At 33.9% G+C, this 13,790-nt stretch overlaps 1 protein-coding gene across 4 annotated transcripts in view; it reads right to left on the bottom strand.

Annotated features, from left to right (window-relative positions):
- LOC128992591 (tyrosine-protein phosphatase non-receptor type 11-like) overlaps positions 1-13,790 on the bottom strand; it is a 129,204-nt gene that overhangs the window by 103,039 nt on the left and 12,375 nt on the right. For 3 of the 4 annotated variants that reach the window (XR_008490724.1, XM_054416242.1, XM_054416241.1), the window contains one exon: positions 2,748-2,910. The exons of the other annotated variant lie outside the window; for it this stretch is intronic. Coding sequence is in view for 2 of the 3 variants with exons in the window: in XM_054416242.1 (XP_054272217.1) it covers positions 2,748-2,857 (110 nt within the window). In the remaining variant the exon portion in view is untranslated. Of the gene's footprint in view, positions 1-2,747; positions 2,911-13,790 lie in introns of those variants that run through there. 4 annotated transcript variants of the gene reach the window in all.

Below are 13,790 nucleotides of genomic sequence, written 5' to 3'. Positions count from 1 at the left end.
TTGACGAAAACTGTCAATTAAATATACTAAATAATGCAGAAGAGTAATTGGGTTGACGGGAAATTCACAGACACGGTAACTAAACGTAGTAGTCGGACGATCAGAATCTAAGAAAATAAGAGAGTGTTATAATATATCAGTTCAAATCTTAATGAGTATCAGGGGAGTGAGCTATTGCTCGGTATAGTTTATTTCGATTGTATTGTAAGAGAAAACTTCAGAATGAGCAAAATATCTTAAATACTCTCATAATATGATGGATTAGGTGAAGACAGGTATGTCCGGTTCAAACGTATGTTGTTTACTATAAAGATTATTGTGATAAAATTAGCCTAAATTCTAATTGAATTGAATGCAGCTGTCCAAATTATGTAAACTATAAAAAAATAGTGCATACAAAATGTAAAATAAGAGTTAAACGTTGAGTTGACTCCAGTGCACTCAAACGTCACCAACACGAAACAATCATCAACACTTGCTCTACTTTCCCCTGTGTATCGAGTAATCTTCAGTGCAATCTTTGCTCAATAATTACAACTGATTTTTCCCCTTTGTACTGTATTTTGTAATTTGCTATTATACTGTGAAAGGCTTGTTATAAACAAATGTTACAAGTACAAGTCTTTTGTTTACTTTTTCCTTGTTCAACCATCATGGTTACTTGGCACGCTTGGAAACACATAAGGTCAGTGTTTAATTTTAAAATTGTGTAGCAAAATACGAATTTTCCTGAAGTGGCTGTCGCCAATCATGTTTTTAGTGTTATAGGCTCCTAATTCCAAAATTTAGTTATAATCCTTACGCTGGATTTCTTGATTTATATTACAGACATAGCTCGTATTAGGGTATAGGATAGGACAGAATAGAGTCGATGGAAATGCGCCATGGAAAATAACTACGACTGAAAACACATTTACAATCGAAAGTGTCGAGTAAATCAAATCTTTAAATACACATGAAGTTAGGTTGGCTATAAACTCGTCACCGTGACAGCACAAGTATGCGGATTGCATGCCAATAGCTTGTATAGTAAGAGAAAACTCACTTCATTTTGTTCAACTATCCTCCTCAAGTTAGTTGAATTGCTAGGTCAATCATACGTATTATAATAATTTGTTGGGAGAAAAATGAATTAAAACAGTTCTAATGATGCTATCAAACTTGCCCCCCCCCCCCCGTACACTTGCAGCATTTGGTTCTCGAAAGTTTATGGGGAAGGTATTTCCAAAATGTTATTATTTAAAGATCACTGAAAACTATGAGGGAAAGATATTGTCGGTGTGATTAAAAGTAATTGACACTGACAGAAGCGGTGTTTTCTGGGAGTTAATGTTAGTGATTACTAGTACAATAATAGTAGTATGAAATTGGGAGTTGTAATGCATTGTTAGTTACAGAGATTTTCAAAGTGTGCCTACCATTAGACCGAGCTATTTCATTGACATTTTAGATTAGACAAATTAATATTGGAAACCATTATGCCGTATTGTCGTTTTCCAGCCAGAATGTGTCCTTGTGAACCATTTGACTGACAAGATACTAGATTGTTAAGGAATTATGATTACATTCAAAATTAAATGAATGCGAGAAACCACTTAGCAGTATTCACGTTCTTCCGGCCGAAGTTTTTTCTGTCGATCATTTGGCCAATAGAATACTAGTTCATCAAGCGATTTGACTGAGATTTTAAATTAACTAAATAAAAGCACCATGTCACATTGAGGTTTTTCCAGTAACAAGTTTGTCAGTAACTACCATTTGACCGACATGTTACTCGCTCGTCAAACAATTTGACCGACATTTTAAATTATATAAATACAGTAAAATTAAATACGAGAAACACTGTCATATTGATGTTTTTCCTATGACAAGTTTGTCCGTGCATATCATTTGACCAACATGCTACTAAGTCGTCAAGCAACTTGAATACATTTTACATTGGATAAATATAAAACCACGTTGACATTATTTCGTCCAGGCGTTTATCCTTCCTGATCAGGAGAATGGTGGTGGGGAAGAGGGTGGTGTATTTTATTGTTTCTTATGCTCATTAATTTAGGTGATTTAAAATAACACCTAAATGGCTTTATAACTAAGTATCTTAAATCAACGGAGGTCCCTTAATTATAGTACATACACTGACAACAGGAGGGAAGGAATTTTATTAGTGTGCGTTATGGTTAGCGGCCGTAATAGTACACCATATTGGCTAGTTTTTGTATTGTCAGTAGATGAATAGTAGGAGAATGTGTGGTCAATCCGGGTCTAAGTTGGTCCATTTATATACCCTTGTAGCCGCTGGATGTAAGCGATAGTCTTCTCAAAGACATAATAATATCAGTCTAGCGTGGATAGTTCTGTAGAATGTAGACGATTGTAAATAGAGACAACTCGGATTTTTCAAATGTATTCTGGATAAAAAATGTGCTTGCTTGTAGGTAGATTAAACAAAATACTTTTGACCCTTTGGTCAGGTCATATTTATTACACAAACATTAACTTTTGTGTCAAAGAAATGTGAGAACGTTTCCCTCACAGCAGCTGTAGATCTTAAAGGCGTACGAGTATGTTATCACATTCACAAGATTTAAAGTTCACATAAGCAAAAGCGATAAAGCGGTGCGAGTTAATTATGCCAATACCTAGTTGTACGCAGTCGTTGGTTGGTGATAGGCCGGCGTGTGATCGAGTAAGTTAGGATAGCAGGGGCGTGGTCAATGATAGAGCGAACTATTGAGCGGCAGTACCTCCACAGACGTGACTGACGCTTTGTGGTGGGAGGAGGGTCAGTGGTGGGGGAAGGGGCGTGGTCTGCTTCCCCTGACCCACACAGCGCGCTAGTCAGCCGCGCCAACATAGTACTATCTCACCCCTCCACCTTCGCTGCCACGCCTACTACTAGGCCTGCAACTGTAACCACAAGCTGTCAGGTGTTACTACTAGCTTCCTTAGTTATTTGACTGTTTAGCACCATGATGAAATGTCACAAATTCAACTAGAAGGTAGATTTCCACGGTATAAGTAGACTGATGAGTTTTAGTCTTCGAAAGATCACTGCGCCATTGAACTAGCGTAAATACTAGGAGGGATGCGTTGCAGCAATCCACATTCGGAACAAGCTACAAGTCATGTATAGTTCAGTTGAATTTTAAAGCTACAATTAAATGTCATATAAAAATGCATTTTGGGATGATCCCCTCTAAAATGAACGTCACCAGATCATCTTCTGAAGACAAAAAATCACTTGTCTCTTATATTCTACGTATTTGATGCGCACATTTCAAATAACCACATAATTCAGTAAAATTCAGAGTTAAAGTAAAAATTTCAAAGCCCGAATTAGTTTGTACGGTGACATGTACGCCTAACCTTTAACAACAATTAATAGAACAATTTTGGGCATTTGCTCAAAACAAACGAATACTCTCGATAATTTTTTACAAGAAACTCATAAAACGAGGATGTCTGAACACGCAGTATCAAATTGTGATAAATTTTACTGTCATGTCATACGTCAAGAATATAGGATAGTGTATGCTGATACAATTGGTTACATTTAAAACCAGAGACGTTTCATGAATCACTGTCCCAAATCTGATATTGTATATCGCTTTACTGTTCTTGCATTTTATATTTACATTTAAAATAATTAAGTATGTACCTACGTAAAACATACAATATTGGAAAATTGTGACGAGTGGTTAGTACATGGGACAATCATCATAAAAAATAATCTATGGCACTTTGCTAGTTGATAATGCAGTGTACTGGTGGTTCGTAGCCCACCTTAATCTATATAAAAATCAAATAAATTAACATAAGTATATATATACAGGGTGACAAAAAAGTCTGGAAACGGCTTAATATCTTTTTAACTAAATCCGTTAGAAAAGTCAAACTTTTAACATCAACTTACATGTATAAAAACTACTTTTTCTAAGCATTTTCATGTTTTTACCTCCACCAGGGGATGGCCCGTAAGGAGTAGGTACAAAATCTTTAATGTAAGCATAGGTTGATATGCACACCATTTTAAAGGTCTGATCAAGTGGAGTTCATTGCCGGAAACCGCATCTCAAAAGGTTCATTCGTTACAAAATGGCGGCATTTCAAAGTTCTTGTGGAATCTACCTTTACAGGCCTTAATATTGGTAAATACTCGTATTAAACATTATCTTGAGAGCTGAAATTGTATTTTAAAGTCAACTAGCCCATAGACTAAGTTTATTCAATCTTCAAAACAAATTTAAACGGGTTTCAGATTTCCCGGCTAATTTTGACTATGAGTATTTACCATTACTAAGGCCTGTGCAGGTATATTCCACAAGAACTTTGAAATGCCGCCATTTTGTAACGAATGAACCTTTTGAGATGCGGTTTCCGGCAATGAACTCCACTTGACCAGCCCTTTAAAATGATGTGCATATCAACCTATGCTTACATTAAAGATTATGTACCTACTCCTCGTGGGCCGTCCCCTGGTAAAGGTAAAAAAATGGTAATACTTGCAAAAAGTAGTTTTCATACATATAAGTTGATGTGAAAGGTTTGAATTTTCTAACGAATTTAGTTAAAAAGATATCAAGCCGTTTCCAAACTTTTTTGTCACCCTGTATATATAAACACCGAATAAAATTATATGGATCATAGGGGTGAAGGATGTATACCTTTGTTTTAGGCTAGGTCCACTAAAATGCATGCGTAATTATTTATAACAAATTGGCCCAATTTATTTTACAGATTGATGCAGTCCGACCAAACCGTCAGTTGCAGTTGTCCTTCATTAACCAATAGTTGGTTGCGTAATCGGAAATGCAACGTTGGACTGTGACAAAACAGATGCACTACTGAACTGATGAAGCAGTTAGTTGGGGTTTTAAGGTTATAAAATTTAATTATGATCCATTGATTGAATTGTTTGAGAAAATTTTACATTTATTTTATTTAATTAATTAAATAATTTAATTAATTAATTTAATTAATTAATTTAATTAATTTTATTAATTTTTTATTTATTTTATTTTGAGAAGTTCTTAAACATTTATTCTTGAAATCCTTATCCACCCAGGGATCCGCCTTTAGGTGTTGAACAAATGTAATTTTCCCTGTCGAGAAGAGTTTTAAAACACACTAAAAATGTATCATAATAAAAATACAAAAACATTGGATTGAAAATAATTTTACATCAGTTCCAAGAAAACAGTGAAATATAAAATGTATAAACGGTATAAGCAAACTAACACACACTTTCTCAAATTAGCATGACATTGAATTGAATATCCTACTACTGTACTTTTATATGGAAAGAAGAATTTTAATGGGTGATTCGCAGGAATAACTAAGGATCTTTTTATGGGGAAATTAAAATTGCAACTACTTTTGATCCATACAATTTACAACGTTGTGCCATTTTATCGATTAAAACTATATTTTATGTTATTTTGTAGTTTAATAGTTTTTTTTATATTTTATAGTTTTAGATATTTTATTATTTTAGATTACTAAAGTAGTACGCCTACTATATTTTAATAAAATTAGTTTTTTGTTGTTTAATGCTCATTTGTGGGAATACTGTATCAGTAAAATTAAAAATTAAAAAAACTCCTGGACATACCATGGACCCCTTTTCCCCTTTTTTATTCAGGGGAACACAAAACGTATGTTTTCACTAAAAACTACATAAAAATGTTGTATGACAAAATTAATACTTTTCCACGAAATATGGGAATAAAGTAAAAATAAAATACAAGAGCCATTTCGGTCAACAACATACTACATTGAAAAGTGTATAAATATGTCTTAGGCTCAATATTAGAAATTATTTATATTTTAATATTATTTTGTGTATCTGTGATTGTTGGCAAAAGATTAATAATAATTTGCTAATAAATTACTTTGGTTACAAATTTAGATTACATAAAGTTTAGGTACAAGCAAAACAAAAAAATTTGATATTTAAGATCCTATTCAATTCTTTAAATTGACAAAAAATCCATTTAACACTAAAATTATGAAGCGGAATATTGAGAATGTTCCATTTATTTAACTAAGCATTTGATATAGATTACAAAAGTTGTATTTTTTTAATAAAAAAGAAACACATTTCGAGCATAATATGTTACAATCACGAACCTTAAATAAATAACTCAAAGCTCCGTTTAAAAAAATATTCATAGAACAAGTATTACAAATTTTAAAAATCACTATAGATTATTCAGATAATGTGTTTTTTTTTATCCAACCAAACATAATGTACTTTACGGTTCTACCCAAAGACTCTTGTTTGCCCGTCGTACAAAACCAACACTAAACACTGACAACTTTAAAAGTGATAAAATAACTGAATGTCAACGAATTTCTTATGAGCAAATGTTCCCATGAGCAAACCAAGATTGCTAATCTATTATCATGAGCTAGTGAATCATCAAGTTTGCTAGATAGTGTGACTATTGGAGATAATGATATCTATCTTCCTTGCTTTATGATTCTATAAAAGAACATATAAAGTCAACTAAACTGTATTTAACCATTAATTACAATTGAAATTATTGAAGTAATATTACATAGCATTATAGGAGTCTAATGCCGTTTTCAGGGCGTATAACAGTACTTGAGTTTAAAAAAAATCAAAAATAACGAAAATAAAAATAATAACCTTGAAAAAAAACTCAAAATATCGCAAAAAATTAAAAAACCAAAGTTTTATTTGAATATAAAAAATATGTAGTCAATAAAAAACACGTAGGATAATTTTGAACTAGATAAGTGATCATCTACTAAGACAATAATAATAATAATAATAAATGAAAAAATAGACAAAATTACCTCCCATTCTACCTTAAATAAAAAAACCAAAATCCCCCCAAGAAATAACCAAATAAAAGAAATAACAAAAAATAACCAAGAAAAAGAATTAAAAAAATAACCTGTTAGAAGCACTGCGTTTTAATACTTATCTGATTAAAGGTGGGGCTTATGGCTGATGGAAGTAAATATTCCAAGTTTTCCTTGGAAACAAAAATATCAACAACCACGATGTGTTTTACCATAGATAAATAGAATGAATATAGACCGACAGTAGTGCTGCGGTTAGCATATGTTCCTGCGTCCACCGCTAGGAGTGCCGTGTAGTTACGGCGCACGACGCTGCAGCGTCTGCTGCTGGTAGCATTAGGCTGGTTTTATGCACCGCGACAGTCGCGAGTCGCGAGTCGCGCCACGTCTTGCGGCTGACAAAAATGTCACGCGACAGCGACACTTTTTTGTCGCGTAAACTCACATCCGGTGGTGGGGGAATTAAAGAAATCAGTGTGTTCTCAATCCAATGTTGTGTGTTGTGTTTTGATGTAGAAGTGATTATTAAGTTGTTTAAATATAGACCCTGTAGTGTTGTACACGTTAATGACAAAACCCCAGTTATTTAAACAACACATACAATTTACAGTTGGAATTGGGTCAACCCTCTTAAAAATGTCATTACACAATATAATGATGTAATTTATATTACAAATAAAGAGTTAAGAACTCATTTATATACTAATTATTAACATTAATCAATATAAGTATATGGAGAATATACCACGTGGAGTATGAAAAATACTACTGTCGCGCCGCGACTGTCGCGGTGCATAAACGTGCCCATTTGATCCAATAGAACTTGAACCGCGCGCGACACATTTTTTGAAGCTGCGATTCTAAATCCTGTCGCGGGTATTTAGAGTCGCTCCGCGGCAGTTTGTCGCTGTCGCGGTGCATAAATGCTCCCATTTAACTCAATAGAACTTGAGTCGCGCCGCGACACGCGACACGCGACTGTCGCGGTGCATAAAACCGGCCTTACGGCTCTTCGCCTGCAGCGGTGTGCGCCGTAACTACACGGCACTACTAGCGGCACATCGTGGAACCTTCCTTTGACAGTCTATATCTATATCTATAAAAGAGGAACTATGTATGTATATATATATGTATATACGTTATGGACTCCGAAACCGCTCGACAGATTGTAATGAAACTTGCAGGCATTATTAAGCATCTTTCAAGGATGGTTCGAGTGAAGTTTGGTGCAGATCCGTCAAAAGGGCTCTGCCCCAGAGGGTTTTAAGTGGGCCAATGTCAAACTTTTTGATCTAGAATGTTTAAAAATAAATAGAATTTAAAAGCAGATGTTTACTTTCGCCAACTGTTTTGTTTTGTACGTTTGAATAACTACAACATTCTGTATTAGCATTAGTCATGATTTGAAATAGTGCCACAGTGTTTCTACAGATTGCAGCACAGAAAACTATTTTACTTTTAAATAAGTCCAAATGTATTAAACCCCAATCGCAGCACACCTGTGCACTTAACAACGTTTAAATTCTCCAATGTTAAATATTAAAACATAAAAACCTTTATAAAAGTACTGTATTATAAACAATAAAAGGGATGACTTTTTTTAAATGTATGACAGCATGTTATGAACAGCTAATTTGCAACCAAAAGGTGAGTGAGCGTAGCGAACGAACATCAACCTGGAGGCGAGTAAGCGTAGCGAACGAGCTAACCTGAAAACAAGTTAGCGCAGCGAACGATTTCCAACCTGAAGGTGAGTGAGCGTAGCGAACGAACTTCAACCGGGACGTGATTGAGCCATGCGAATACTTATGAAGTTAAACGGGGCAAAGCCCGTGGGTACAGCTAGTTTATTCTAAAAGTCTATGGTTTTACCACGTTTTACTCACTTTAAGAAGATTTCAAATTGATCCTTGTAAACAATGGTTGTAAACAAAAGACTTGAAAGAATAAGTGGAATTTATATTTTATCATACTGTACAGAAAACAGCCGTTATTAATTTTCCAAAACATCCTCAAAATCATCGCTTTTGGGTAACTTCAAATAGAGAAAAAACATATGGTACATTTTTTCGGCTGACCTCAACAAACGCTGCGAATCACACGATATTTTAAGCTGTGTTAGTAAAAAACAGAAATACTGTATAATAATTATTTTTTTTTTTAATACAACCGACTTCAAACGCTCTAAAAAGAATGAAATAATTTCAATAATGTAAACTGATGTATTAGGCAAGCTCACGTATTTTAAGTCTGAAGTGATTTTAAGGCTCTATGATGATTTTTGATACAAAATTGAAAGAGGGTGTCCATATTGCAGGTGACTATCTTTAACTAAAGGTGTTAATCTGCATGTCTTTTTCATAGTTATGCGTTAAGTGTTATTTTATTACCGTAATCAGAGATCGGCATTATAGTGGTATTAACGAGTATCTTTAAAAAGATTATAACGCATTTAAATGTTTCTAACTTGGAAAAGTAACGTTTTAATACTAAACTAGCTTCTTTTCCCTATCATAATATCAAACTAAATTATTTTCCTATTCATATAGAACATTTGTGTGTGTTATTTTCATAATGCATTTATTCTGAAGTAAACATAAAATACAAGAAAATATTTCCTTTAATATATAAACAAAACAGTTCAGTATGTTTTTTATATATTTATGTTATCCAGCTTCAATTTATTGATTTTCAAAATACACACACAATTTTTAATTTCAATCATATTTGCAGTTTGAGCCGACTTGAAATACGTAAGCTTGCCTAATACAAAAGTTTACTTTATTGAAATTATTTCATTCTTTTTAGAGCGTTTAAAGTCGGTTGTATTTAAAAAAAAATAAATCATTTCATGATTTTTAGTGACTGTATAATTTTTTATACTTGAGGTTTTTTGATAAGCAAAACTGTTTGAAACAATCAAAAGTTCCACAGAACAATCATTATTTTAAAACTGCTTGAGTCACCTGTTCAGGTTACATAATCAATGGGTATAAAAATAAACATTTTTAGATATTCCTTAAGAAAAAAAGAGTTGTCCATTACATTAGGCCTAACCTAATGAAAAACTAATTGTCTTTTCTAGATACATTGAAATGTCAGACATCATCGTTTCCTGCAATCGGTGTACTTCTACATTATAAAAAGAAATACAGTAACGTCTCAAGGATTTTGGAACAATATGAAAGGTTATTCCTCAGCTACCAGCACTAAAAAATCCCTCAAAAGTGAAAAATTTGTCGTTAACACGTATAGCACCTTTGGAAAATATTATATGAAAGATTGGTTCAGCTAAAAGTGGTGTAAGCCATGTAGGGGGTTTTGTTTGCTCAAGATATAGCCTAGTCGAAATTGCGAATCGTCTTCCTCTAGGACTTTCCGAATCCGAAGCAGGCATAATAGTATTGATATGTTATAGTAACTGGGTAGAGAATATTAATAAACATTCCACATCTGCAAATGAAATATGTATATGAAAGATTGGTTCAGCTAAAAGTGGTGCAAGCCATGTAGGTGGTTTTGTTTGATCAAGATATAGCCTAGTCGAAATTGCAAATCATCTTCCTCTAGGACTTTCCGAAGCAGGCATAATAGTATTGATATGATATAGTAACTGGGTAGAGAATATCAATAAACATTCCACATCTGCAAATGCATGTTTAGTAATAAAAATATTTAACACTTGACAATTGACGATTATGCACTGTCACACTTCTTAGGTCGTGTAAGGAATAATTTCATTTAATTTATATTTAGACCTGTTTTACGAATGCTTTGGTTTTCACAATACACCTTTATTTGTCAATATCATACAGCTATTCACTGAAACATACATGTATAGTCACCAAAACAAAATGCATTTTTCTCAATGTAATTCATTTAGGCTCCATGGCAAGAAATAGTTTATTGATCAATATGAAGCAACTGTTTCATGAAGAATTGTCTGTAGCTTCATTTAAATGGTTTCAACTAACAGCTCGTATTATTATTTATTGCCTTCTCTGCACAAAAGTAAACAAAATAAATGTTGAATATTTAAGGTTTTCAGAATTTTTCACCGAAACAAATATTATACTCAAACATAATATATAAGGTACCAAATAGAAACTCTCCTGGTTATTTTGGTCGTGGAACCACACTGATCGGTAAAAGAATCACAGAGAAATTGGTGAACATACATAGAAAAAAAAACGTCGCCACAAACAAATTGAGAACCTCCTCCTTTTGTTGGTAGTGGGGAAGTCGGTTAAAAATTGAGGACGAATTTGTTTAACATCAAATTATGTGGTCTTATTTTGAAACGATCAGAAGGTTATTTTCACAGTATGAAGAAAATAGTTGTTCATTTACACTGAGCGAAAATGTCTTTTAGGTAATAAATCTTATTTCCAAGCTCGGCTGAGCCTCACTTGTAAAACCCAATTACGTACCTAAAAGAGCCACTTACGGTCCTAGTGATGAAAACTACTATTGTATAGTTAATGGTGGTATAGCAGTAACTCAAGTATCGCAAAAACAAAATTGTACCACATTACATCTGTTACATGTTCCTTATTCGTGTGCAGCGCGGGTAAACACACTATTTAGATGTGAACAGTGATCATGGACTTCAGCAACGGTGAGAGAGAGAGAGATGCGGAACGATGACGTCACAGAGGTAATCTAATGGGCGAGGTGGCATCATTTGACCTCCATTGTCCTCCGACCCCGCAACTAGACCTCTCACAAACGGTTATCGTTCAGTGGGAGCAATGGAAAAAGTAATGGCTGGATTAATTTGGAAACTCGCAAAAATATGTTTTCTTCTGGCTGATGTTTTTTTTCTAGATATATGCACAGATAGCTAAGGTTGGCTCATAAAAACTGTTCAACTGTGTTGTTAGATATATGAACTAAGAAATAAAATGTGTTTAGCGGGATTCGAACCCAGACGCTTGAGAACAGAAGACCCGCGATTTAATCACCACACCAGTCTCGGTATTAAAATTCCATAATGAGTCCGAAGTTGACAACGAATAAATATAAGAAACCATTCTAAAGCAGAACTGCCGAACTACGATTATTCAGTTAATGCATGGTTTTAGTTTAAATCAAATGCAAGCAAAACTAGGAGATTGGAAAAAGCAAAACTATTTACAAGAATTACAAATAACAATAACTGTCTTTAATGTAGAAATTGAATATAAAAACAATACAACGTTTAAATGTTAAATGAAAAATCCTATATTAATGGAAAACAACTTGAACAAAAAATACTTGTAAGGTTACCATTGAGTTTGTATACAGTAGTAAAGTTGACATTTATTGCTGTACCAAGTTTTTTTTCACACAACAAGGGTGCAGGAGCCGCCTATATTTACCACTATTGACGTTCACTTCCCGTTTTAAATAGCCATAGGTAAGACTATACACTTCAGTTAGGTATAGAACTAGCTGCTATTTCCCTTTAGAACGACTTTAAACTCTGTGTATAAAAAATGTTACGGTATACAACCGCACACTATGTTGGCGTTATTTCATTACAGAACTGGTGACATGGGAAAGGAATGTCCACTGTCCACTTCGCAGTGTATAGTCAACGTCTCCTCCCGCCATTATATAAATTGGAGGGTAAACAAAATCATCATACCATCACACAGTCATGGCCGTAAGGTTGGCAGCCTTGAGAGTATCTCACGGTCGTACAGACCGCAACACGTGGGACATGCTGCAACCTATACGAAACCTGGAGTTAGAAAAATGAAATCTGATTGCGCCATAGTTGAATTCTCGCGAGTCTAAATCAAGTTCTCCGATTACAATGGGGAGATAGTAGAAGGGTAGAAATGAAACCAACTTAATATATTTCAATGAATGGCTCAGAATCTGCAAAACTGAAAACTCGAAGTATTTCTAAATTTTTCAACAAAAAAAATTTGGTCTCGTCTTTATTGATTCCTTCGGCGTTTGGGCTTCATGAGACTGCAATATTCTTGGTAGAGCCTCGTGTAATGGAGCTATTGAAAAACGTATACAGAGGTGATATTTGTCTTCTTAACTTTACAGAGGTGCATTTTGTACGTATAATCTGTAAATGAATGCAGGATAAATTTGTTTAAATACAATATTCATTTTTAGGGAGAGACGGGAAAATGCGTTTACGCACACAGTTGCCCAGCCAGCAGTGTGGAGCTCCATAACCTACCCAGTGAAAATACAAGATTATAGATGAATAGAATGGAATATTCAGTATCATTTAGTCACTATAATTTCAGTGGTTTCTTTAACTAGGACAATATATTAGATTATGAATGATCAAGGACGTCTATCCAGTTTTGAACCAAAAATACACCCGCCGCAGCAAACCTGCCGACTAAGCGAATTTCCATTTGCCTTAATTTATTTTCAATTAAATCTATTTAAATAACATTAGGTTTAACAAGTACCTAGGTTTGCTGCCCCAATGAAACTAAAAGTGTGATTTTTATTAAAATATTAATAGATTAGTATAAAATAAATAAATTTGCCAAGTTTGATCAAAATATATGCATAAACAAGCAAACTACAAAATTTTACAATATTCCCCATAAGAATAACATGGTAATTTTCAATTTACAATTTCTTGAATTATCTCCGTTACCAATAACCGTAAAAACACTTTGATATACTAAATTGTTTGCTTTTTTAAGCTCTTTAAAAAAAGGAAAGAAAAATTGGGAAATTTTGTGGTTTAAGGGTGAAAATGAGAAAACCCAATTTTTACACCATAAACCCCCCCTAAAACCCCGTTCCCATTTTTTGATCATGCCGGTTCGCGAACTCATTCAAGTTTATCTCGCCTTACACTTTTGAACCAAATTTCAGCAAAATCGGACAAAAATTACTCGAGTTATCGCGTTCACGGACACATATATAACCCTATATATATAAATGTCTTCGAATAGCGTTTTTGGATTCTAAGGACATCAAAACGAAAA

Source organism: Macrosteles quadrilineatus, unplaced genomic scaffold (genome assembly GCF_028750875.1).
Source record: "Macrosteles quadrilineatus isolate MER2022 unplaced genomic scaffold, UCM_ALF_1.0 Scaffold_4__1_contigs__length_99947679, whole genome shotgun sequence".
Taxonomy (NCBI): Eukaryota; Metazoa; Arthropoda; class Insecta; order Hemiptera; family Cicadellidae; genus Macrosteles; species Macrosteles quadrilineatus.
This window is presented reverse-complemented; position numbering and strand designations above follow the sequence as displayed.